We start from the raw sequence: 23,654 nt of genomic DNA, 5'->3' as shown, positions 1-23,654 counted from the left end.
GAGATGTGGTTCTATCAGTTCTGTGGGTTGCCACTTCTGAATCAGGCACAAAGGCAGATAGCTTGGCAGGTCCTGCCAACGCTTCTGGGTCTTCCTTTCACTCAGCCCCACCTTCCTTACAGGCTTCTCCCTCGGACTCTACTTTTCTATCCTAAGTGGTGGGCTCAAACACCAGCTTCATCTCGGACCCATAACTGCGGCTCTAGGGGCTTGGAGGAAGTAAGATATAGGCCCCTGGGTCCTGTTTGACTCTGCATAGTTCCCCATTCCCTCAAAGGGGAGTTTTCTTTTGCAGGTGGATTAGGTTTCATATCCCCTCTTCCTTGTATGAATATGATTTGGGTACAGCTCCTCACAGAGTTAGTTTCTGCATACTTTTGGGTTCATTAGGATCATCCTTCTGGGGGTTTTCTTCTTCTTGGGTCCTTCCTTTGTTGGCTTATGAAGCAATGTTTGCATACCTCCTGCGAGACCCAGATTATGCCTCATTGATGGACCTTGCCTCTTTTCTGTTTGGTCTCCTCCTTATTGGATGTGTACGAGGTTCCAGAGTCTTCCTGGCTAGCAGACCAGCCCGTTCTAAGGTTCCCAAAATCAAGAAAACGGTCAATTTAAAGTGTCCTCTCCTAACCTACCAGAGGACCCAAAACAGAAAATGGAACAGTATATCACTTTTGCAAGATGCTTCCATTTTCTAATACAAAAGTTTTTGGCCTTATGTAATGCATATGAGCAAAAAGTGACATTCTTTGTAAGAGGACAGGTTGGGCAGACAATCCCTTATTCTCACTTTGTGTTTTTCGCAACTTTTGTTGGACCTGCATACTTGAGTGGCGTGAGGTGTCAACTGTGTTAAAAATGTTTCCAGGTGCTCCTCTTTTATGCCCCTCATTGATATCCTGTTTGCTCTCCCATTCTTTCTTGAGACATGGCTCTTGTGTTATGCTTATGCTATGTCCAGGTTCCTTTATTGTTGGCAGTACTTGTGGTGCATGACCTTCATGCTAGGATGCAGTGGCCATGTTGTTTGCCACCCACTAAACTTGACATCAAGCTTTGTTGGCCCAATCTTTGGATTTAGCACTTGCCTTGGCCCTTTCGTCTGCCTTCTTGTTTTTCCTCTCTTTCCATAGGATGTGGTTCCTCTCATCAGTGGCTGTAGGCTGTTTACCTATATCGGACCTTCTTTATTCTCGAGGTTCTCATTTTCATTTCAGGAGGCAGTCGGTTAGAGCTGCGGTTTTGTGTGCTGTAGGCCATCTGTGAAGCCAGATGCCAGCTTGTAGGCACTTCTCTCAGCCAGTTCATCTCTGTCGAGTCAGAGCCATACTTGCTCTGCTCAGAAGTTATTGGCTTCTTGTGGGTCATGCTGGCCCTTTCACAGTTCTCCCTTTTGACTGGGTATTGGAGGGATGCAGCTTGCATGGTTTGCTGATTCCTGGTTCTACGATTCTTGGGCATTTTAAGTCATTTCCTCAGGTCGCGTTGGTCAGTCCCCTTTTAGGGGTTCGGGTGTTTCTGAGCAGGCTTCTTCTCCTTGCCCCCATCGGGTCAGCTTGGAAGGGTAGCTTCCATCATGGTCGAAACGACTGTGTCACTTCAGTGGGTTTTCTGCATTTTCCCGGTCCCAAAACGTGACTCGCCAGACCTCTGGTTCATCTTCAAGCTTTAATGGTTTAACCAGTTCAACCCCCAGCCAGTTGACCACTCTTTCCCAGGTCCATGTTCTTGAGAAGGATGATTGGATGGTCTCCCTGGATCTGCATATTGGCACATCCCAATACATCCAAGGTTCAGGGACTGACTGACTTTTTTTTCTTGGGGTGGCAGGCTTACTGCTTTTGGGTTAGATCCCATTTGGGGCTTAGTCTGGTTCCATGCGTGTTTACATGCTTAGTTTATATCATTGTTACCCATTTGAGGTAGGTTTTGTCCTACCTCAAAGACTGGCTCGTCTGGGCTCCCAGCTGGTCCATGTGTCTGCTAGCCAGGGATCTTGTTTTTTCCTAGCTTGCTAGGTCCAGCTGTCCCTATCCTTTTTCCAGGCCCAGCTGTCAGGGCGCCTGACAGCTGAGTGGACAGCTCTTCGTATTTGTAGTCCTGAGGTTCCGGGTTCGATCCCCGGTGGAGGCGGAGACAAATGGGCAAAAAGTTTTTCACCCTGATGCCTCTGTTACCTAGCAGTAAATAGGTACCTGGGAGTTAGACAGCTGCTACGGGCTGCTTCCTGGGGGTTGTGTAACAAAAAGGAGGCCTGGTTGTGGACCGGGCTGCAGGAACGGTAAGTCCCGAAATTATCTCAAGATAACATTGGGTTCGGGTTCCTGGTGAACTGGCAGAAGTTCCAGTTGGTTCTGTCCCAGGTTTGGGCTTTGGCTGGGCCTTATGTGGGACTCTTAGTCAGCTTTGCTTTCTCTTCCGTTAGCATCCTTGACATAGCTGCAGCACTGCTGTCTGTTGGTGTCAAGTTGGCCCCAGGTGACCCGATGGTTTGCTCAAGTAGTTGTGTGAGAGCCTGAACTTTGCTTGCGCAGTTTATTCTCTTGGCATGGTGTGTCTTCAGCAGCTGTTCTGGTACCTCGTGGGCAGCCTGTTTTGCTGCTGCCATGGTCAATCAATGCAAGCCCCAATGGCCCTTTGCTGGCTGCTGTGTCGCCAGCTTCCTCTTCAGGGGTTTGGTTTTTAACACCCTCGTTTGACATCTTCACAGACTCCTTGACTTTGGGTTTGGGCTTTATGACCCGTACTCATCAAGCTGGCCAGGGTCATTGGTCTCCTCACCTTTGTTAAGTGTACAGTGCAGTTTCGGAGTTTGTCATCATGTGGAATGCACTGCAGATTCGAATTCCGCTGTGCATCATGCTCTGGCTCCATTCAGACTGTTCCCCCCGTGGTTCATTGTCTCAACCGGGGATGGGGGAGTTCTTCAGTCCCTCTCTCTTTGTAGCTGGACACTTCAAGTAGCGTATCTGCTGGGTTCTCAGGGTTTGGCTCTCCATGCTGTTAGTGAGTGTCCAAGGAGTGTCCAATGCTCTCACAAATGGTCTGTCCCAGTTGCATCACATTTCCATGGAATGGACAATCAATGCAGCCTCCTTTCTTTGGCTTTGGGAGACATATGGGTGCCTGGATGTTGACCTCTTTACATTGGTATGGAATTGGTGCCTTCCCTTGTACACAGCTCTGCTCCTCGGGGCCTTAGTGGTAGATGCCTTTCGGCTGGACTGGTCGAGGTGGTTTTTGTACTGTACCTCTTTTACCTGATCCACCTGTTGCTTTTTGGTCCTTGCCAGGTTCGAGTGCTACCCTTCTGGCTAGAGTGGTGTAGGATTTGAAGAGTGATCCTTTTGGCTCTCTGGTGGCTGGCTTAGTCTTGATTTCATTCACTGCTTGCTTGATGTTCGAACCCGGGCATTTTTCTGCAGCTCCACCCCTATCAGAAGGTTAGCTCGATAACATACTTTGCTGGCCCAACCTTCTTTTTAAGCATCTTTGTCTCCATCTTTACAGTGAGTAGGTGACTTCTTTGATGGTGTCCCACCTACATTCTTCTTCTCGGCCACAGTATGATGATTCATGGTGGTCATTTCATAACTTCCTTTCACTTTTTCATTGTTCTTCAGTTTCTGAGAATGTGGTGCTCTCCTTGCCTTTTTCTTGATCGGCATCTCGTGCCAAATATTGTTGCCTCATAACCTGCTGTGTTGGCAGACCTACTACAGCTTGCATTCAGTGTTGATACTACCTCGGCACCATTTTGCAGGCTGCCTTGTGCCTTGTTTCACCTCTGGCCTACTTTTGCTCCACTTGAGCCAGCCTGGCTAGTTTTGAGCATTTGGCCTCTTTTTAAATCTAGCAGTTTTTTATTTTAACTTGCTGACTCTGGTTGCCTTCCCCTTTTAGGTTTCAAAAATTAATGTCACTGCTTCCTGTGCCTCTGTGAGGGGATGGAGGGGGGGGTTCTGGCTCTGGTCTCTGGTAGGCCTCTAGAACTCTACGGCTGATGTGACCTAGTAGATGGTCACCATTTTAGCATATACCTTCAGGGAACCACTGGGGTTCACCCAGAAATTGATGATGCATTTCATTCAACGCTGGTTTATTGCAAGATGCCGTATTCAGTACCGTGCTTAAATACAAAACTACAAAATATTATAATTGTCTCAATGCAGCATGACAATAACACTGTAACTATTAACCTCATAAATATTATTCTTTGCTGCTGCTTTCTAAAATCAAAATTACCACAGACTTCTAAAATTTAAATGAATGAGCTTACTATATCTGGTGGTAATACATTAGGTCACTCTGGTACCATATCACTTAATCCATTGAGTTTATAAATATTGAGGTTTAAGTAAATGCCTTTCACTATTAGTGATACCGAATTATTAACTTTACATCACATTCTAACTGAAAGCACTAGCAATTTCATGATGAGACTAACATTCGTGGTTGAGTACAAAATCTTAATGGTAAGTTTAAATTATTCTATGTACATTTTGTAGATACCTTTATTGAAAAGGAATAAGCTGGTTAAAAGTGACAAGTTTATCCAACATTCATGTAGCAAATATCCTCTTATATCCAAAGCCTTTTTTTTATTGGTTCCATCACAGTAAGGCCATTATCATACATAAGAATAATAGTGGTACAGTATTAATTTGTTGTTATTTTTTAACTAGCATATGCATGTACAATACTACTACGCTTGTAGAGGTAATACATTTTTCTATTTAAATTCCGATTATACATATTGGATATGGAATTATTATACACAATCCAACACACATACATTATATACACATAAATAAAGAGTATTTTTATATCAGTTAAACATCTTGTTTACAATTATTCAGTATCTAAAATTTTGATTTCCTCACCGTTTCTTTCAATCATTTGTCTCAATAAAATCCTTGTGCCAATTCATTACGACTATATAGCACTAGGAAGAGGTCAGGATGAGGATTTGGGATGGGATGGGGGGGATGGGACTTGGAATGGTGCCGAGCCCCATGGACATTCGGGAATTGAGTGCCGACTTGCATGAAGCGAGACCGTCACTCTGCCATCTACCGTGATTTTGAGGAACTATTAAATATTCTATAATATAAATATTTCTATAGAGCCATCGTGACTTAGCACTTCCTTTTAACAGTTACTTAATCAAGAAATATAATCTATCTTTTAGTAATAGAATCTGATGCATCTAAAGTAAATTTATCAAATTTGTTTGTTATAGAACAATTTTCTATTTTTTCAATGCAGTTAATGCTTGTTATAATTTTTCAGCAATGCTTTAAGTCTCCAATTTGTTTTTATCCATGATTGTTTTCATGATTATCTTTCCTTATTTCTTATTGATATTAAGATCATAGCTTACAATCAATGTCAAAGATAATTTATGGCATTTTAGTTGTACGTAGGTTAATTTTATTTTATCACTTATGTTCATAATTCGTAAGATTGATGCAAGAGTGATATCTACATATAGTCTATTCACAAATACAGTACCATATTTTACATTTTCCTAGCATCATTATTTTTACTCATATAATTAATATTTAAAAAGTTGTAGTATCAGTGACTTAATATTGTAGAAAATAAACATCTTAACTGTTGATAAAAAAAATTGTTTTCGTAAGAAAAAATTTGTTTTTGTAAGATATTTAGTTTTTTATTATAATGGAAGGTGATGGCAGCATCAAATGTGTATCACGCGTATTAATGCAGTATATGTCATAAATTTGTAATCTTGCCCCTGATTGATGAGTGATCTCATCATGTTAGGTGGAATCAAGCTGTGTAGCTGAGTCGTGTCTTCTTTAGCTAAATGTTTATATCATTCTAATTTCCAAAACTATGGATATTCATTACATTTTAGGAAAAAATACAAACTATACCAAATTCTTCAGTAAGTAATTTGGGACCAAAATGTCCCTCATTAAATACAGCCACCAAGTCTAATTACTGCTAAGATACGACTCATGGGCGCAGCAGCTGTGTAGTTACGACCCTCATTTTGAAGGCCTTCCTGGAGTATTGATAAAATTTGGGTGGAAACACAGACATGATTTATCTACTGCTCTGGCATTTTTGCCTGGTAGTATTTTGGTACAAGTCACAGTGTCTCCATTTAGTATTTTCTCCAGTTTGGTTTGCAGCCTCTTAAGGTGTTTGTTGTTGTACTCAGTGTGTGGATAAGCGTTGTGTAATGGCGCATGGGTGTACTGGTTGTACCTCACATGTTGCTCCATCTGTGTAATCTTGTGTTACACAAAATCTTACATGGCTAGTGAGCAACCTGTTTCTTTTGTGGGTATGCAATAAATCTGCATGGTTCTTTATTCAAATTGTCTAATGATATATCCTTGGTACTCTTTCTTTCACTGTTAAAATATAAAAGCGTACCAACAAGATGTATTAAATTCAGACAGACATGATGATTTATGTGTTGTCCACAAATTAAGTCAGAAAGCTACGACCCATGCAGGTATCAGTGTAACACTAGTGGAGATGTTCTTTTTTTGCGGCGTAGATCCTATTGGGCTATTGCTACACACCTTAACTAGCCCATCATGTAATAGGCTGTGTCATTTAATGTCGTAGCCGCTCTGTTGTGTAACCTTCAGGCACTATAAGCCTTAGGTCATTTGTATTTATTCTCATTTTCCATTTATTACTGAATCAGGAAAATGACCTTAATGCTAATGCTGCTTAAGACTGTTGATGTCTGGGATTGCCAAACTATTACTATCATCAGCCAGTAATATTCGTACTTTTCGCTCTTGACTAATGTGGTACTGCTCTACACTCTGCCCCACTTCTACGCTCTTCCCCATGTTGAGTCAGTGTTTGTAAAATATTAGCAAATGGGCAATGAATCGCATTTCACTGAAACAAAAATCATGTCTTTATTGTGCTTATAAGTTTTCTATTTATATTTTTTAAATTATGGTGTGAAGATCTTACTTTTACTCCTTACATTTGTGTTTTAAGCTTCATTCTTGTTAGCAATGACACGTGGAAGCTCAAAGAGAACAGACCTAAAAGGAAGAACTTAATGCTGAGACACAAGAAACTGAAGGCAAAATAGACAGGAAAGCCAAGGCAAAATAGACAGGATAGCCAAGGCAAAATAGACAGGAAAGCCAAGGCAAAATAGACAGGAAAGCCAAGGCAAAATAGACAGGAAAGCCAAGGCAAAATAGACAGGAAAGCCAAGGCAAAATAGACAGGAAAGCCAAGGCAAAATAGACAGGAAAGCTAAGGCAAAATAGACAGGAAAGCCAAGGCAAAATAGACAGGAATACCAAGACAAAGTAGGCCTATATTTCATCATTCATTTCATGCTGTGATTCATTTGCCTTCTTCTATTGTAATTTTGTTCTTGATGAAGATTCATAGTTTAAAATTCAATAATTAAGTTACAAATTAAATAATCACTGTAATAAAGGTCAGAATGGTGTAATGGTAAATGCATTCAAAATATCATTCGAGTTATAAATTTAAATTGTGCTTTTGGATAACACAAATTACTATTCAGTACTGTTGCTTATCTTATCCGATACTTGGTTAAATAATAGTCCTTTGGCATTTAAACATAATTTGCTCTGCCTCACTGTTATGATTTAAGTTTAGCAAATGTTTCTTTGTTTTATCCTCTATTGTCAATAACTACTTTTTCCCCTGATGTTATGATGTCTGGTCTTCATATCTTCACCTTGATCTTGTATGCATTTTTCAATTGGTATGTATGTATGTGTATGTATGTATATATATATGTCGTACCTAGTAGCCAGAACGCACTTCTCAGCCTACTATGCAAGGCCCAATTTGCCTAATAAGCCAAGTTTTCATGAATTAATTGTTTTTCGACTACCTAACCTACCTAACCTAACTTTTTCGGCTAACTAACCTAACCTAACCTATAAAGATAGGTTAGGTTAGGTAGGGTTGGTTAGGTTCGGTCATATATCTACGTTAATTTTAACTCCAATAAAAAAAAATTGACCTCATACATAATGAAATGGGTAGCTTTATCATTTCATAAGAAACAAATTAGAGAAAATATATTAATTCAGGAAAACTTGGCTTATTAGGCAAATCGGGCCCTGCATAGTAGGCCGAGAAGTGCGTTCTGGCTACTAGGTACGACATATATAAATATAATATATATATAATATATATATATATATATATATATATATATAATTACAGTACTGTACATACTGATATTTTATATTTTGATTGATTTATATAGTACAGTACTGTACTGATATTTTGAAGAAATCCTCACCATAATTTAAAAATAATTTTTTTCATTAGAAGTTTTTGCCAATGCTCTATATAAATTGGTTCTTTACTTGTATCATATTATGCACTGTATGTCCTTATTAATTTGTCAATGCAAGTGTAAGACTTTATTTGGCAGTTAATACACTAGTGGATACTTTTATGCTGTACATGATTTATTTGTTTTTTTGTGTGAAATGCGACAAACAATCCCATATAATTACTATTGCTGTTTAGAGCTGAACACCAACAATTAATGAGGGTAGTCATTTTTAGTTTTGTTATAGAAGGTGACACTGAAAATCTTTGAGAGTTGAGCCTTAAAAGGTATCAAAAGGTACTTTTTTTTTTATATTTTAGGCAGGAGTAATTGTGGAAGGTATTTTGGAACTACAAATACACAGTTCAGCATTCACCTAATTATAAGCATAGCTCAAAAGTTACATAGGGAATGTTAGCAAATCAGATTTTCAAGTGGTATGGTAATTAAATATATAAGTTGGCAAGTATATGGGAAAATAGTCAGATGGCCTGGCCCTCCAGCAATAATGAGGATTGGGTGACCTATGAGGAAAGTGGCCACTTCCTCAGCCTGCAGTAGCTTATGGATTAGGACCCATGAGTAGACCAAGTAGCAGCAACACAGTCCATGGCTCGGGAGACCTTTTGAAAATGCCTCCGAGATGCGGTTCCAAGGGTAAGTGAGTACATATGAAACTACAAGCCTCTGCATGGTAATCTTGCTTGAGTATTGTGCATGATCCTCCTACAGGTATGCTGTAACTCTTGGTATTGAATCCCTAATGCCCATACTAAATGCATGCTTCCTTAATCAATTTATGGAATATTTTCTCCACGGAATGATTTATGTATAATTTTACATTAATCTCTTGATATATCCAGTTTATTTTTCTTTAATCTTTACGGAATAGATTATCTTATTGAATATAATACCTTTGTTCTTCTATTTTGTTTGTTTTCTCTTTAAGTGGCATATATTTTATATATCAATATGTCTTTTCTAAATCTGTATGCTTGTATATAATATCTTTGGATACATATGATGAACATAATGATCTATAAATATTTTCATTGAAGGTAACAGGTACAGCTTGAATTTGTTGTGTGTGGTTATAGAAATAGGATGCCACATCATACTCATGCACATAATATTTCATGTGATATATTTTAAAGGTTGTGAATGTATAATGATGAATTGGAAATAATGCTATACTGTTTTATAAATGAAGTTGTCAAGACTATCAGTGTACATTATATTGCCAAAGAAAGAACATGTCATGTATGTCATTACAGGATTTTATGTTAGGCAAAATCATTTTAGGTAAGCTACCCCTTTTGTTCTTCTGAAGCTATTTTGGAAGAAATAGTTTATTCAAACATTTTCTATAGTTAGTCTTATTTTTATAGAGATGATGCTTCCTTTAAATTATTAATCCATATGTGTTTTGCTGTTATTGTTTCCTGTTGCAAGTTTTGATAGTTACCTCTTAAGTAATACTATATTGCATTCTCACTACGATGTGAATGTAACTTATGGTATCTGCAGTGCAACTTATATACAAAAAAAAAAATGACAAATGTTTATTTGGCATAGGACCATTGTAATGTAGGGGTAAGGTGGTACAATAGCCATGCCAACTAAATTTGTTTTCCCACTAGACACAAGGGGGATCATTGCTACAACATGGCATTTGTTGTTCATAATGGCAAAATGTCCATTTAAAGATTTAGAGTAAAAATGACTAATGTGCCTAGTGATTTTGATTGTGTTTAAATTGTGTACTGATTCTCCATTGCCAGGCCATAGTAGATGATGTCATCCCTCTCAATGCTTACAGCCTATTGTAAGCAACACTTGAAAGCTTAGTTAATGATACAACATTTATGCCATCAATTGAAAGTTACAGTGGTTAAATATGTACATATTGAACACAAGCAGGCGATGAGTCACAATAACGTGGCTAAAGTATGTTGACCAGACCACACACTAGAAGGTGAAGGGACAACAACGTTTCGGTCCGTCCTGAACCATTCTCAAGTCAAGTCGAGAATGGTCCAGGACGGACCGAAACGTCGTCGTCCCTTCACCTTCTAGTGCGTGGTCTGGTCAACATATTGAACACAATTTCCTGACTATACCAAATAGTTGCTTCCTTATGCAGGATCCTGTTACCCTATGTACTTAACAGCTTCCAGCCAGGTTTCAGGTCAACCTTCATCATCTCAACACAGTGACAGTCATCTCAAACTGCTACCACTTTGATATTAGCACTTGGCAGTACTAATGTCAAACCAACGTGTATTCCCAACTGTAAACATGGCCCCGCTCAGCATTGCATAAAATGTTTACAATCATTTTGCATTTTCTAAGTTATTTGTTGTCTTATAACTACAGATTTGACGTCTTAATGTTCACAAATTAATTCTCTTGAGTACAGTAGTAAAAAAATATATTCGTAAAGATTGTGTTCAACAGCGATGAATATATGAATGTTTGTCTCTAGTGAGGCCCTCATGGATGAGAGGAAGCTCTGTGGTTAGTCCACTCATGCCCCAGATATGATCTGTCTACAAAATAATGGCAATTTTTGTAAGTTTTCTTGTGGATGCAATTAGAATAGCCCAAGAACTGAAAACTGTTGAAAACTGAAAATTTAGCAATTGGATGATGTGTTGTTCGAATCAGAACATGAAAGTTTTAACGAGTGAAGGTAAACACTGAAGAAAACTCAGTCCAGCCCTTAGTGGCCATATGGACAGTCATCTATAGGACACTCAAATAATTTACACCATTAAATACTTAAATTTAAAGTATTGGAGGATGTCCTTTGGTTATAATCATCATTGGAGAAGGCCTGGTTTCTCTTTGACCCATCTTCAGTTCTGTTGAATGTTACTGATGGTACTTATCTCCTAGTTGGGGAGCTGTTGTTCTCCTATGTTGTCATTGAGGGGTAGTGACATTTGTTGGCAGGTTGAGGTAGCTACCAGGTAGCCAAATAACAGTTTAGTCAAGCATTGTTTAGCAATCACTTTAATGTAAATTATTGCTTTGAGAAGGTCTTCTGTATGTAGTTGCATGAATATTTTAATGGTCATTCTGGGCTAGATTGAGAATTCTCTAGTGGCTGATTTTTCTTTATACATAGTTTGGTGGACACAACTTGAAAAAAATCTCACTACATTGGAGATGTGAAGGTTGAACTGATCATGCTCAAATTTGGAGATGTCTAGGGAGGAGCTGAATGCTTCACTAAAACCCTAACTGTGCACCCTAAGTTAGGCTGATTTCCTGGTGCCATATAAAAAAATTAAATAAAAAATTAAATATTTTGTTTTCCTCTTTGTATCGCAAAACATTGTTTTATGATGTTGGGGGAGGGGATTTTTTTATAATTTTAGTCTCATTATAGTAAGGTGAAGAAATATTGATGACATCATATTCTGAGGAACAGTTTTCAAGGTAACTATTTGTAATAGATGACTTCTTGTCACTAGGATCTTTCAGGTCTATAAAAGTCCTTGAAATTTGGTATGGCATCAGTCAGTGGATGGTAATGCACCAGGCATGGTGCCAGTCTTTTTACTAAGGCCCAAGAAAGAAACTGAGGCTTTCAGGATTATTTTCAAAATGGCAAACAGTTGCCAGAAGTCCACATAAAATTGGTGTAGTTTGAATATTACAGAGCGCAACCAGTCTCAACAGGCAATTGGTTCACCAGCTGTAATTGCCTGGGGGTGATAAGAGCAGTTTAGGGATAAGAGAGTAACCAAATTGGCATACTCAGGAGCTTTACATCTAACACAGGAATTCAGTACTGTAATAATAAATAGTTTATGGCAATGAATAATTTCCATGAATTTTGTGATATGTTGAGTGTTTTTTTTTTAGTTTTTCTAATGGTCTGGATTTTAATATGTAATCTTACTGCAAGTTTTCCATAACTTTTTATTTAATAATATAATAGATGCATGTACAATACAGTATATGAAAATGCTTAACTAGCACAAATCATCATAGTAGAGGAAAGTTTAAGGCATAAGTACCACATCCTGTTCTTGGCATTATTATTACTGATTAGTCTCTGACAAGTAGTTAACCCAAAACATAAGCTGATTGAGTATGATGATTACGGCAGGTACATGAAGCTGATGCGTGCCTTGTGCTGGCTAATAAGTACTGTCAAGATCCTGATGCTGAGGATGCTGCCAATATTATGCGTGTTATCTCCATCAAGAATTACTCAGATGATATTAGAGTTATTATTCAGCTAATGCAATATCACAATAAGGTTAGTACAGTAGATGATTTATTACCATTTTAAAATGCTTGGAGGGATCTCTGACTATGCATTCAGATGTCAGATTGATTCATGCATCTACATGGTTATATTAGTCAGAATACATTTTTTTGTTTTCAGTGAAAATAATGAAAACATAAATAAAATCTATATATTACTGTAAGTTTGTTTTGCACGCTAACTCTTCAGGGAGGGCTCCTGTGGTGGCTCCTTGGTACTTGCTACCTAGCAAGCTTCACCCAGTTCAATCCATGCTAGGCCCTTGTGAAACAAATGTTACCAGGGTCCAGAGGCCAAATCCATCACCCTTTAACATACACAATTTTGGGGAAAAATTTTCATATAGTGGTTTTATGTTTATTTAATATAGTCTTGGCTACTGCAGTCAAACGTTGGAAATGTGATAGCTGAGACACGGATGTTTGTGCAAGGCCTGATGTCAAGAGCTGAGAGCTCAAAGGAGTACGAGAATGTAGAGCTATAACGTGGATGGGATCGGAGCGCTCAAATGCAGGGTGAGAGCAGGTAGCTCGAGTACATCTGGCATCAACTCTCTGCTCTGTAAAGAAGGTGTAGCGTCTTCTGAGAGTTGAAACTAGTGTCATTTAGTGTTACATTGTTGGAGAAGATCTGCAGTATATCCAGAGTGTTTGTCACTGAACTACTATAGGAGTTTGACTAATGCTGCCGATTGACTGATTGATGAAGCCACCCAAGAGGAGGCACAGGCATGAATAGCCCATAATAAATGCTGCCACATACTTATTTGACTTCTATCCATGCTTCACTTGACCATGTAATTACCTAAGTGTTGGACACAGGTTGCTGGCAGCAAGTTTGATAATCATATTGCCTGCTAGAAAACTTGCTGGTTATTTTCAGCTGTCTTAACTAATTCCTGAAAACCTTGGGAACAAGTATCAGTTGTAATTAGTGCACATAGGTTTATTGGAGAACCTTTAAGTGTTTATTATAGAATTTCTTGGAATGTGGCATTCTTAGGGAATTCTTATGTGGAATTAACAGGAACATATCATTGGATGCCATGGAACTTGTGAGAACTTGGAGCAACTATATTACTTACTTGAATGGCAGTTATCTTCATACTATTTATTAGATTAATAAATGTTGTTACAGGAGCCACCAAAAAGGTAAACATTTACTGGGTAATGTGGTTATCATCATAAATCGATTTAAACAACTATTATCTGGGTTTTACATGTATGATGCAATTATGGATATAATAACTCACCCTGGATATAAAGGAGTTTACCGTGACCCATTAAGAAAAACCTGCTTTCATTTCATGGTTACGTATACTAGGAGTAGCCTAGTGTGTGTTCTTGAGGTTGAAGGTTTCAGGAATTCCTCTTTGTTAATTTGGTCGATTCCTGATATTATTTTGTAAGTGGTGATTATATCACCTCTTTCTTTTATCATCTAGCTTTGGTATATTTAACGTTTCTAGCCTCTCCTCATAACTCTTGTTTTTCAGTTCTGGAAGCTGTTTTGTAACATGCTTATGCACCTTTTCCAGTTTACTGATGTGCTTCTTGAGATAAGGGCACCATACAACTACATATTCCAGTTTTGGTAACACAAGTCATGAACAGTTTCTTTACTATTTCACCATCTATATAATTTAAGGCGATTCTGAAGTTGGAAAACACAGCATATGTTCCTCGCACAATGTTCTTTGTGTGGTCCTCTTTTGATAGTCTATTATCCAGCAACACCCCTAGATCTCTCTGCCTTTGTTATAGTTCTATAATTCCTTTCCAAACAATTTGTAGGTAGTATGTAGTCTATTTTCACCTATTCCACATACCATAACATGGCATTTATTCACATTGAATTCTATTTGGCACATGGTGCTCCAAGCACTTATTTTATCCAGGTCAGTTTGAATGGCATGACAATTGTCTATGTCTCCTATCTCTCTTAGTATCTTAGCATCATCAGCAAACATGTTTATATAATTCTGTATTCCTTCTGGTAGATCATTTATGGAGACGATGAACATTACTGGTGCAAGAACTGAACCCTGTGGTACTCTTCTAGTAACATTAGCATTGAATATAATGAAACATCTCTCTCTAGTGTGTCTTTGGTGGCTCCTTGGGAACCTCCATTGTCAATTCAGAGGCTTCAGTTTACCATCTCCGTGGCTATATGACTGAGGTGTCAAGGTTGGTGAACTAGGAGGAAGATGAGAAGTCCCCTCATAGTGTGCAGGTGGAACTAATCAGAAAATTGTTTCACTACCACATGATCGGTGAATCTTGTGCCTTTGCTGTCCCATTTTCGATGATATGCTTACCATAGTGTTTATATGTTTTTATTCAGCCATCTTTCTGCTGGCCTTTTCTTGCTTAGTGTGATCTAAGATTCCATGCTTCTTGTGTCTCTTTAGAGGAGAAGTCAGGTTTTTTCCTATGAACCTGGGTAAGCTTATATATATATATATGACTCGCAGGGCCCTGAGGTGGATTGAATTGGGTAAGCTTGCCAGGTTGGAAGCACCCAGGAGCCACCAAGGCCCAACCAGAAAGATGCATTTCATTACATTTCATATTTTTATTTTTTTCAGGCCTATCTTTTAAACATTCCCTCTTGGGACTGGAAACGTGGTGATGATGTTATCTGCTTAGCAGAGCTCAAATTAGGCTTCATTGCACAGTCATGTCTAGCTCCAGGATTTTCTACAATGATGGCCAACCTTTTTGCCATGAGATCCTATAAAACTGTAAGTAATCATTAAGATATTTGTGTTCATATTATTAACAAAAAATCATAATTGTAAGTGTATACCTCTGTCTGATTTTGTTAAAATCTAAAAATATTGCAGGAGGTAAAGCAGTATTTGTGTATGTATAATATTTTGGGGTTGTAGGAAATGTAATAGTGCCAAATCAGGTCACTATGGCAGTACAGTACAGTGTGCTGTCATAAAGCAGACAGTTGTGCTGTCATAAAGCAGACAGTTGTGCTGTCATAAAGCAGACAGTTGTGCTGTCATACAGCAGACAGTTGTGCTGTCGTAAAGCAGACAGTTGTGCTGTCATAAAGCAGACAGTTGTGCTGTCATAAAGCAGACAGTGTGTTGCAAGGAATGAAGCACAGTGCTTAAAGACTGCATACTGTATGCAGTCTTTAAGCATATGTGCATCATTGGAAAAATTAGGACACCTTATTTAGCGTGACTCGGCTTCATTGCATTGCTGAATGTTATATCAAAGGTCTAATATTTTGTTGGTAATTATTCAGTTAATAAGAGAATCAGTATCATCAAAATATATTATTTTGAATGATTTTATTGAATTATCATCAATATTAGTTTATTAACTGTTTAATTCCACTAAGAAAATAGAAGATAGATAGGTACATACAAAATTATACTGCCTTGCCCCAAGGTAAGTAAAGTGGGTGCTTATTCTGTATGATTTTATTACACAACTTTACTGTGACATTTGAGGTTTTTGAATATTAATATAATATATTTGGGTATTTTTTATAATAGTAATGTGTATATTTTGTTATTACTTATGCAATTAATATAGCTTTTAAATGGAAGAATGTGAATATGAATGGATAGTTTGACGTGAATGCATATTTAGATATGAACTGCTAAGAGATTGAGGTTAAGTGTAACAATCAAAGGTAAGATTTCCTCTAACTGGCTTTTGAGCTGGTTACATGGTTAGTCATTGTCAGGGGGAAAAAATAGGGTCATGTATTTAAGTATAATAGTTAAGAGAGTTGTTGAAATTTAAAAATATTTAAATTTAATTTAATTTAAATTTAAAAAACAATTGAGTTTTAAAAAACAAACAAGCATAATGTTAAAGAATTTTGTGGAATTAAATGTATTACCTTTTTCAGATTTATCATTGTATCATGTTGCTAAAAAAAAAAAAAAGATATATTCACTGCACCTTTGAAAATCTGAATCAAATAATTTCAAAACAGATCTGAATTTCTGAATAATTTCCCTCTTTTAGCCATTTTTTTTTTTTTACCAAATTTTCCGGATTTTTCTTATATGAAATAATATAGCATATGATTCAGCATATTCAGACATATAAATAATATATAAAGATTTCTGGAGAGGACAAATATGGTCTGGCTGTAGCTAGCTATAATGAGAAAGCTCCACACACACACACACACACCAGCGATACTAAGATGCAACAAACAACTACACGTCAGTAAGGAGAGAGGCAGAGAGGAACTTTGAGAATGGTATAGCAGACAAATGTAAATCAGATCCAGGCCTTTTCTATAAATTCATTAAAAGCAAGCTGCAGGTAAAGGATAATATTCAGAACTTAAAAATGGGGGACAAATACATGAAAAATTCAAAGGAAATGTGTGAAACATTAAACGAAAAGTTCCAAAGTGTGTTTGTACAAAATGAGATCGTCAGGGAACCAGACACAATAAGAATTCCAGAGAACAACATAGAGCACATAGAGGTGTCTAGAGTTAAAGTGGAAGAAATGCTCAAGGAGCTAAGTAAGAACAAAGCAGTTGGTCCAAATGGAGTTTCACCATGGGTTCTGAGAGAATGTGCACCTGAGCTCAGCATACCACTTCAGCTGATTTTTCAGACTTCACTGTGTACAGGAGTTGTACCAGATGTGTGGAAAATGGCTAACATAGTTCCAGTCTACAAAAGTGGCAGCAGCGAAGACCCCCCCCCCCCTTAATTATAGACCTGTATCATTGACAAGTGTAATAGTCAAAATATTGAAAAAATAATTAAAACTAAATGGATAGAACACCTGGAGAGAAACGATATAATATCAGACAGATGGTATGGTTTTCGATCTGGTAGATTCTGTGTATCAAATTTACTTAGTTTCTATGATCGAACCACAGAGATTTTACAGGAAAGGGATGGTTGGGTTGACTGCATCTATCTGGACCTTAAAAAGCTTTCGACAGAGTTCCATATCAGAGGTTGTTCTAGAAACTGGAGTACATTGGAGGGGTGGCAGGTAAGCTGCTAACATGGATGAAAAATTTTCTGACTGATAGAAAAATGAGGGCAGTAATAAGAGGAAGTGTATCGGACTGGAGAAATGTCACAAGCGGAGAACCACAGGGTTCAGTTCTTGCACCGGTAATGTTCATTGTCTACATAAATAATGTAACAGATGGAATACCGAATTATATGAACATGTTTGCTGATGATGCTAGGATAATAGGAAGGATAAGTAACTTAGATGATTGTAATGCCCTTCAAGAAGACCTGGACAAAATAAGTATTTGGAGCACCACTTGGCAAATTGGAATTGAATATAAATAAATGCCATGTTATGGAATGTAGAATAGGAAAACATAGACCCTACACAAACTGTAAATTTTTTGGAAAATCATTAAAGATTTCTGATAAAGAAAGAGATCTAGGGGGTGGTTCTGGATAAAAAAAAAAACTATCACCTGAGGACCATATAAAGAACGTTGTGTGAGGAGCCTATGCCATGCTTTCTAACTTCAGAATTGCTTTTAACCCTTCAACTGCTCAACTTCCAAATATGACATCCCCCCAGTGCGCATGAAATAAATTCTCTGGAAAAAATTATTTTTATTTTTGAAAGTGTCAAAAACCCTTCCCTGAGTACGGGTATGATAACTGAAAGTCGAAATTGTACTTACTTTGGCTGCTATGGGGTCTGTAAGTTGGTGTGTGATGTCATCATTTCCCATGTGCCCGTGTCGTTAGCTCCCAGGGCCAGTAGGGCACCTGAGGCACGGATGCGCACGCTGCTGCGAATATATTTTTGTTTATTTTTTGTGCACAGTTCCAAATACATTTTCTTTGTTTTTATGTGCTAATCCTATGTATAATAAACACGTACACTATATTATGGCAGTAGAACATCTGAACTGCCTGTAGACACTGTTATGTGCATCACAAAAATGTTCACTTACCCTGCACATATTTCCAATGTATCATGGTAATATATTTATATTTACAGTCTATATACACACTATAGAGTATCACACACTATATACACACACCATAAACACACTCAATACTCCGCGAGTGTGTGATATGCAGCAAAACAGCCAACTGGGCAGAGTGGCACCTTGCACTCCACGCACCAGGTACTGATGCATCTTTGCTTTTGTTTTCTGCGGGTAGTGTTCCTGCATACTATACACGCATGTTTACCCTTGTCCCGTGATGCAGTTCCTGGCATATATTCGAGCATGTGTACTCCGAAGTTCTCATTACCCCTCAGTCTGTCTGGAGCTGCGTGTGGCATTGGTTCTTGCACCCCGCCACACACGGAGTGTTTCATCATCATGCTGAGTGCTAGAAACACGTACATTTCGTCAACTGTCGTGTCCTTCCATCGCCTGAGGCATGAGGCAGGTAAAATGCCGGCGTCTATGAGGCTGTATGCGAACCTGTTTGTCTCTGTCACAAGATGCGTCATGAATTCATTGTCGAAATACGCCTTGAAATATTCCATTTCTGCCTATCATCACCGGTATATGGGAATAATGATGCGACACCAAAATCGCTAGCATTAAACGTTGATATGTGAGGGACAAATGTGGTGCAATCCTCCCACACAAGTACACCCGAACGTTTGGTGTTGGCGCCAACACTACGGCCAACACCACCACGAGCACCAAATCCACAGCCAACACCACCACGAGCACCAAAACCACGGCTACTTCGTCTGCTGCTATAGCTGCGTGAGGGTATGCTAGGCGATGAGGCAGATTTATGTACCGTAGGCCTACCACGAATACCTGATGTTGAGGGGCCGCTGTCGTCATTGTCACGTTGCAGTGAGACACGCTGCCGCCTGCCGCAATGTGTTGCTGAGGCAGCAAAACCCCGCCTGGTAACACCCTCGCTGCTTGTACTCGGGTCGCCCACACTGCTTGTATCGGAGCCTATGTCACTGAAGCCCGAGAAGGATTCATCGTATGTACTGTCACTAAATAACTTGCGTCTGGGGACATACATGGTGGTGGTGGTGATAACAATGTTGACCTAGGGCGGCGAGGCAGGCCGGGCAAGGCGCGTGTACCATACACGCTAGCCACATCGTCCACCTCAGTCTCTCCCTCACTCGTATCAGACCTCTGTGTAAGGTCTTTCTCTGGATCATAGTCTAGATCATCATCCATAGCATGGTCATCATACAAAATGTTGCATATCTCCTCCTCAGAGAGTCGTTTTCCATGACCACAAGTCACCGTGGAGCGGGAGCTCGTAGACGATGCGTCAGACATGGTTACTGCTTTGAAACCGAGGCTCCCCACGGCCACAGGGCATGCTGGGAATTTTTTTCAAGATGGCGGACGATTACTGGGGCCCCAAGGCATCCATTTCGTACCCGGGTCACTGTGCTCCTGTTTTGAGTGGAACATGAAAAATACAAATACCCGGGGACGCGTTGCGCAAACCAGACGCGTGCCTGCAGGTGTGTTGTGCAGTTCAGGGGTTAAATACATAGATGGCGAAATACTAAAAAAAAAATTGTTCACCATTTTTTTTTAGGCCAAAGCTAGAATATGCAGCAGTTGTATGGTGCCCATATCTTAACACTTTCCCTATCTTGTGACACATAATGCATCACCAATTTTTCTGCCGAGTCCTATCTTGGACATCATTTGCGTCCAACATTAAAATATTTGTATAAAATTCAATTTTTACACGATCGACTTTGGGGTAGTTTAAAAATGAGCACCTTTAAATTGTGCACAATTTGATACCAAAATGAAAGATGTAATATGAAACTTAATTTCCGAACACTTGAAAGATTATAAAAACATTTTTTGCAAAATTTTAAAATATTTATTAAAATTCTATTTATTGTGCTATTATTATGGGACTAGTTTTAAAATGCGCGCCTTTTAATTGCGAACAATTTGATATCAAAATGAAAGTTGTAACATGAAAATTTATGTCTGAACACTGGAAAGATATAAATAATTTTGTGATGATGAGCATCCAAACTTAAAATATTTGGTAAAATTCCAGTAATTGCTCTATTATTGCGGGACTAGTTTTAAAATACTCGCCTTTATATTGCGAACAATTTGATACCAAAATGAAAGACGTAAGACGAAAATTAATGTTATCAAACTGAACGAGTATAGACATTAGGCCGCTGTGAGCAAATTGGTGCTCATTCAAGGGTAACTTTAGGCTTTGCTGTGGAGAGTCACGCCAGGCTTTTTTAGACATTAAATTCATATACACATGCAGGGAAATCTATTGCGAACACAATGATACCAAAATGAACGACATAGCATGAGAATTAAGGTGAGAAAACTAAAACGAGTAAACACATTTCGGCATCGCGAGCACTTGCCCGCTTTCTCGCCCGCACGCCTGGAGAGTGACCTCTAAGATTGCAGCGCGCGTGTCGGGATAGCAAAAGTGTTAAGAAGCACATCAACAAACTGGAAAAGGTGCAAAGACATGCTGCTAAGTGCCTCCTAGAACTGAAGGACAAGAGCTACGAGGAGAAGTTAGAGGCATTAAATATGCCAACACTAGAAAATAGAAGAAAAAGAGGCAATATGATCACTACATACAAAATAGTAACAGGAATCGATAAAATTGATAGAGAAGAATTCCTGAGATTTGGAACTTCAAGAACAAGAGGTTATAGATTTAGACTAAACAAGGATGCCGAAGAAATATAAGACAATTCACTTTTGCAAACAGAATGGTAGACGGTTGGAATAAGTTAGGTGAGAAAGTGGTCAAGGCCAAAACAGTCAATAATTTCAAAGCATTATATGACAAAGAATGCTGGGAAGACGGGACACCATGAGCGTAGCTCTCATCCTGTAACTACACTTAGGGTATTACTCCTAGGTAATTACTTCCTGATTTATTCTCTGATGTTTCACTAATTGTTTTATCACTTGTTTTTCTTTATTTACATCCGCAGAGAGTTTTTATATCCATATTTGCATCATAGATGTAAAACTCAAACAATAATTGTTTACATCGTTATATGATAAGAACATAAGAATGAAGGTAACTGCAAAAGGCGTGTTGGCCCATATGAGGCAGCTCCTATTTATATCCACCCATTCTCATTCATATATATGTCTAACTTATGCTTGAAACAATCAAGGCATCCTACTTCTATAATGTTACACGGTAATTGCTTCCACATATCAACAACCCTGTTACCGAACCAGTATTTTCCCAGATCTTTCCTAAATTTAAACTTATCCAGTTTATACCCATTGTTTTGTTTTGTCTTGTGTTGATACTTTTAATACACTTTTAATATCCCCTTTGTTATGTCCATTAATATCCCCTTTGTTTTGTCCATTAATATCCCCTTTGTTATGTCCAAATTACATTATGATGATGACAGCATTCCCCTAGCAACATTCATGACAATAATATCATTTGTATCAAGAAATGGTAGCAGGATTTGTTTCTGGGTCACCCACCAATGGATTGGTGGGTGACTGGCTGGCAGGCGGGCGGACAATCACAGACTAGCTTATAGCTCCTCAATCTCCGGCTCAATCCTGCCCCCAATCAATCCTGCAGGATCTCCGCCTCAATTCTGCTCCCCAATCCTGCCCCCCCCCCCTCATCCCAACACCTGACCCTCCCAGAAATATCGCCTATCCCTCCAGTCACATGTAGACAGTCGATTTACATACATACATACATACTGTACAAGCAGGTAAATTGGGTTTGTGAGAGTACATAACGTTGGTGTTCTGTAATCAACATCAGACTCATATTGTTTACAAACTGTGACTGGTTGTTACCACAACTGTGAATGCCAAACTGCCTTTGACTGATTATGACTGACTGTGACTTGTGACTTAAAGCCTTACTGATTGACTTGACCATGGCTGCCTCTGACTGGTTGAGCCTGAAATCTGTGAAGGTAAAATGTACCTGCTGACCTAGCAAGTGCAAGGTTGTCACAACAAACATAATGGTGGCCTCCTGTTTAATGTGTACTAGACTCTGTAAACTCAATACCGTATTCTGGATTTAACTGCCAATGGCTCGATAAATAAGGCGCCAATTTACGAACTAAAATTCGGCCAATAGAACCAGTCGAACGATAAATAAGAGGTCCTTAAATTGAGTGGATACTACTTGTTATGGCCACCTCCCTGTCACCTCACTGGCAGGGAGGTGTACCAGGGAGGAGGTACACTGTTGTCCGATACTCTCCTATGCCAATCCCGGGATACGCTGATCTCTTCCAATACAGTACTACATAAATCAGCAGCTAATACACTGCTCCGATTGGCGGCGGCTTACTAAGTCATCTTCCAGGAGCAAGTTGAGAGAACGTGGACTGCCCAAGGTAAACTGCCCTCTTCAGTACGACTGCCTCCATACGTCACCTCTGTGAACATGAAACATCATCAGTTAACAGAACGGTACACTTGGGAAACCAGGAGGTAACACTCACTGGGGAGTTGATATTATGCTCCGTAGCACAATCTAGGTGGCGCTGATCTTGATACGCCCACCACCAGAGGTCATCCACAACGACCTCTCTGTCTGATCAAGGCAGGAAACCAGGGCCACTGATTGCTGTTACGCCACCACCAATAGATGGCATTGTCTACGTAGCATCCAATATCAGAGAGGTTTGAGTGCAGACTCATAGATGGCTCTGGAATTGCCACTCTACACTCAGACGACGGTGCCCATATCGTAACTGTACATGCAAGTCAGTTGCCAACAGCACCTGCCATAACAAAGTGCTTTCACAAGCTTATTTTCTAAAGGAACACGAGGTCCCATTTCATTCATTCATATATTATTTATTTGTTTATATATATATACAAGAAGGTACATTGGGTTTATGAGAGTACATAGCATTGAGGTTTTTACATTCTTGTGAAGCCACTAACATGCATAGTGTTTTGGGCAGGTCCTTAATCTAACAGATAATGTTAAGTAGGTATTTTATAGTAAAATTTAAAAATGTTAACAGGTACATTGTAAGAAAATTTGTTGAAAATTAGTAGGTACATTACAGTAAAATTTGAGGATTATCA

The 23,654-nt window shown here is 38.8% G+C and overlaps 1 protein-coding gene across 1 annotated transcript in view; it reads left to right on the top strand.

Moving 5' to 3' along the window:
- Window positions 1–23,654, top strand: part of slo (calcium-activated potassium channel slo) — a gene marked incomplete in the record, with an annotated part of 691,171 nt that overhangs the window by 466,360 nt on the left and 201,157 nt on the right. The window contains 2 exon segments of the mRNA XM_069308722.1: window positions 12,456–12,608; window positions 15,208–15,363. Of these exon segments, the coding sequence (XP_069164823.1) occupies window positions 12,456–12,608; window positions 15,208–15,363 (309 nt within the window).

Source organism: Procambarus clarkii, chromosome 63 (assembly GCF_040958095.1).
Source record: "Procambarus clarkii isolate CNS0578487 chromosome 63, FALCON_Pclarkii_2.0, whole genome shotgun sequence".
NCBI lineage: Eukaryota > Metazoa > Arthropoda > Malacostraca > Decapoda > Cambaridae > Procambarus > Procambarus clarkii.
The sequence above is the reverse complement of the archived record's forward strand: the minus strand, read 5'-3'. Positions and strand labels throughout refer to the sequence as shown.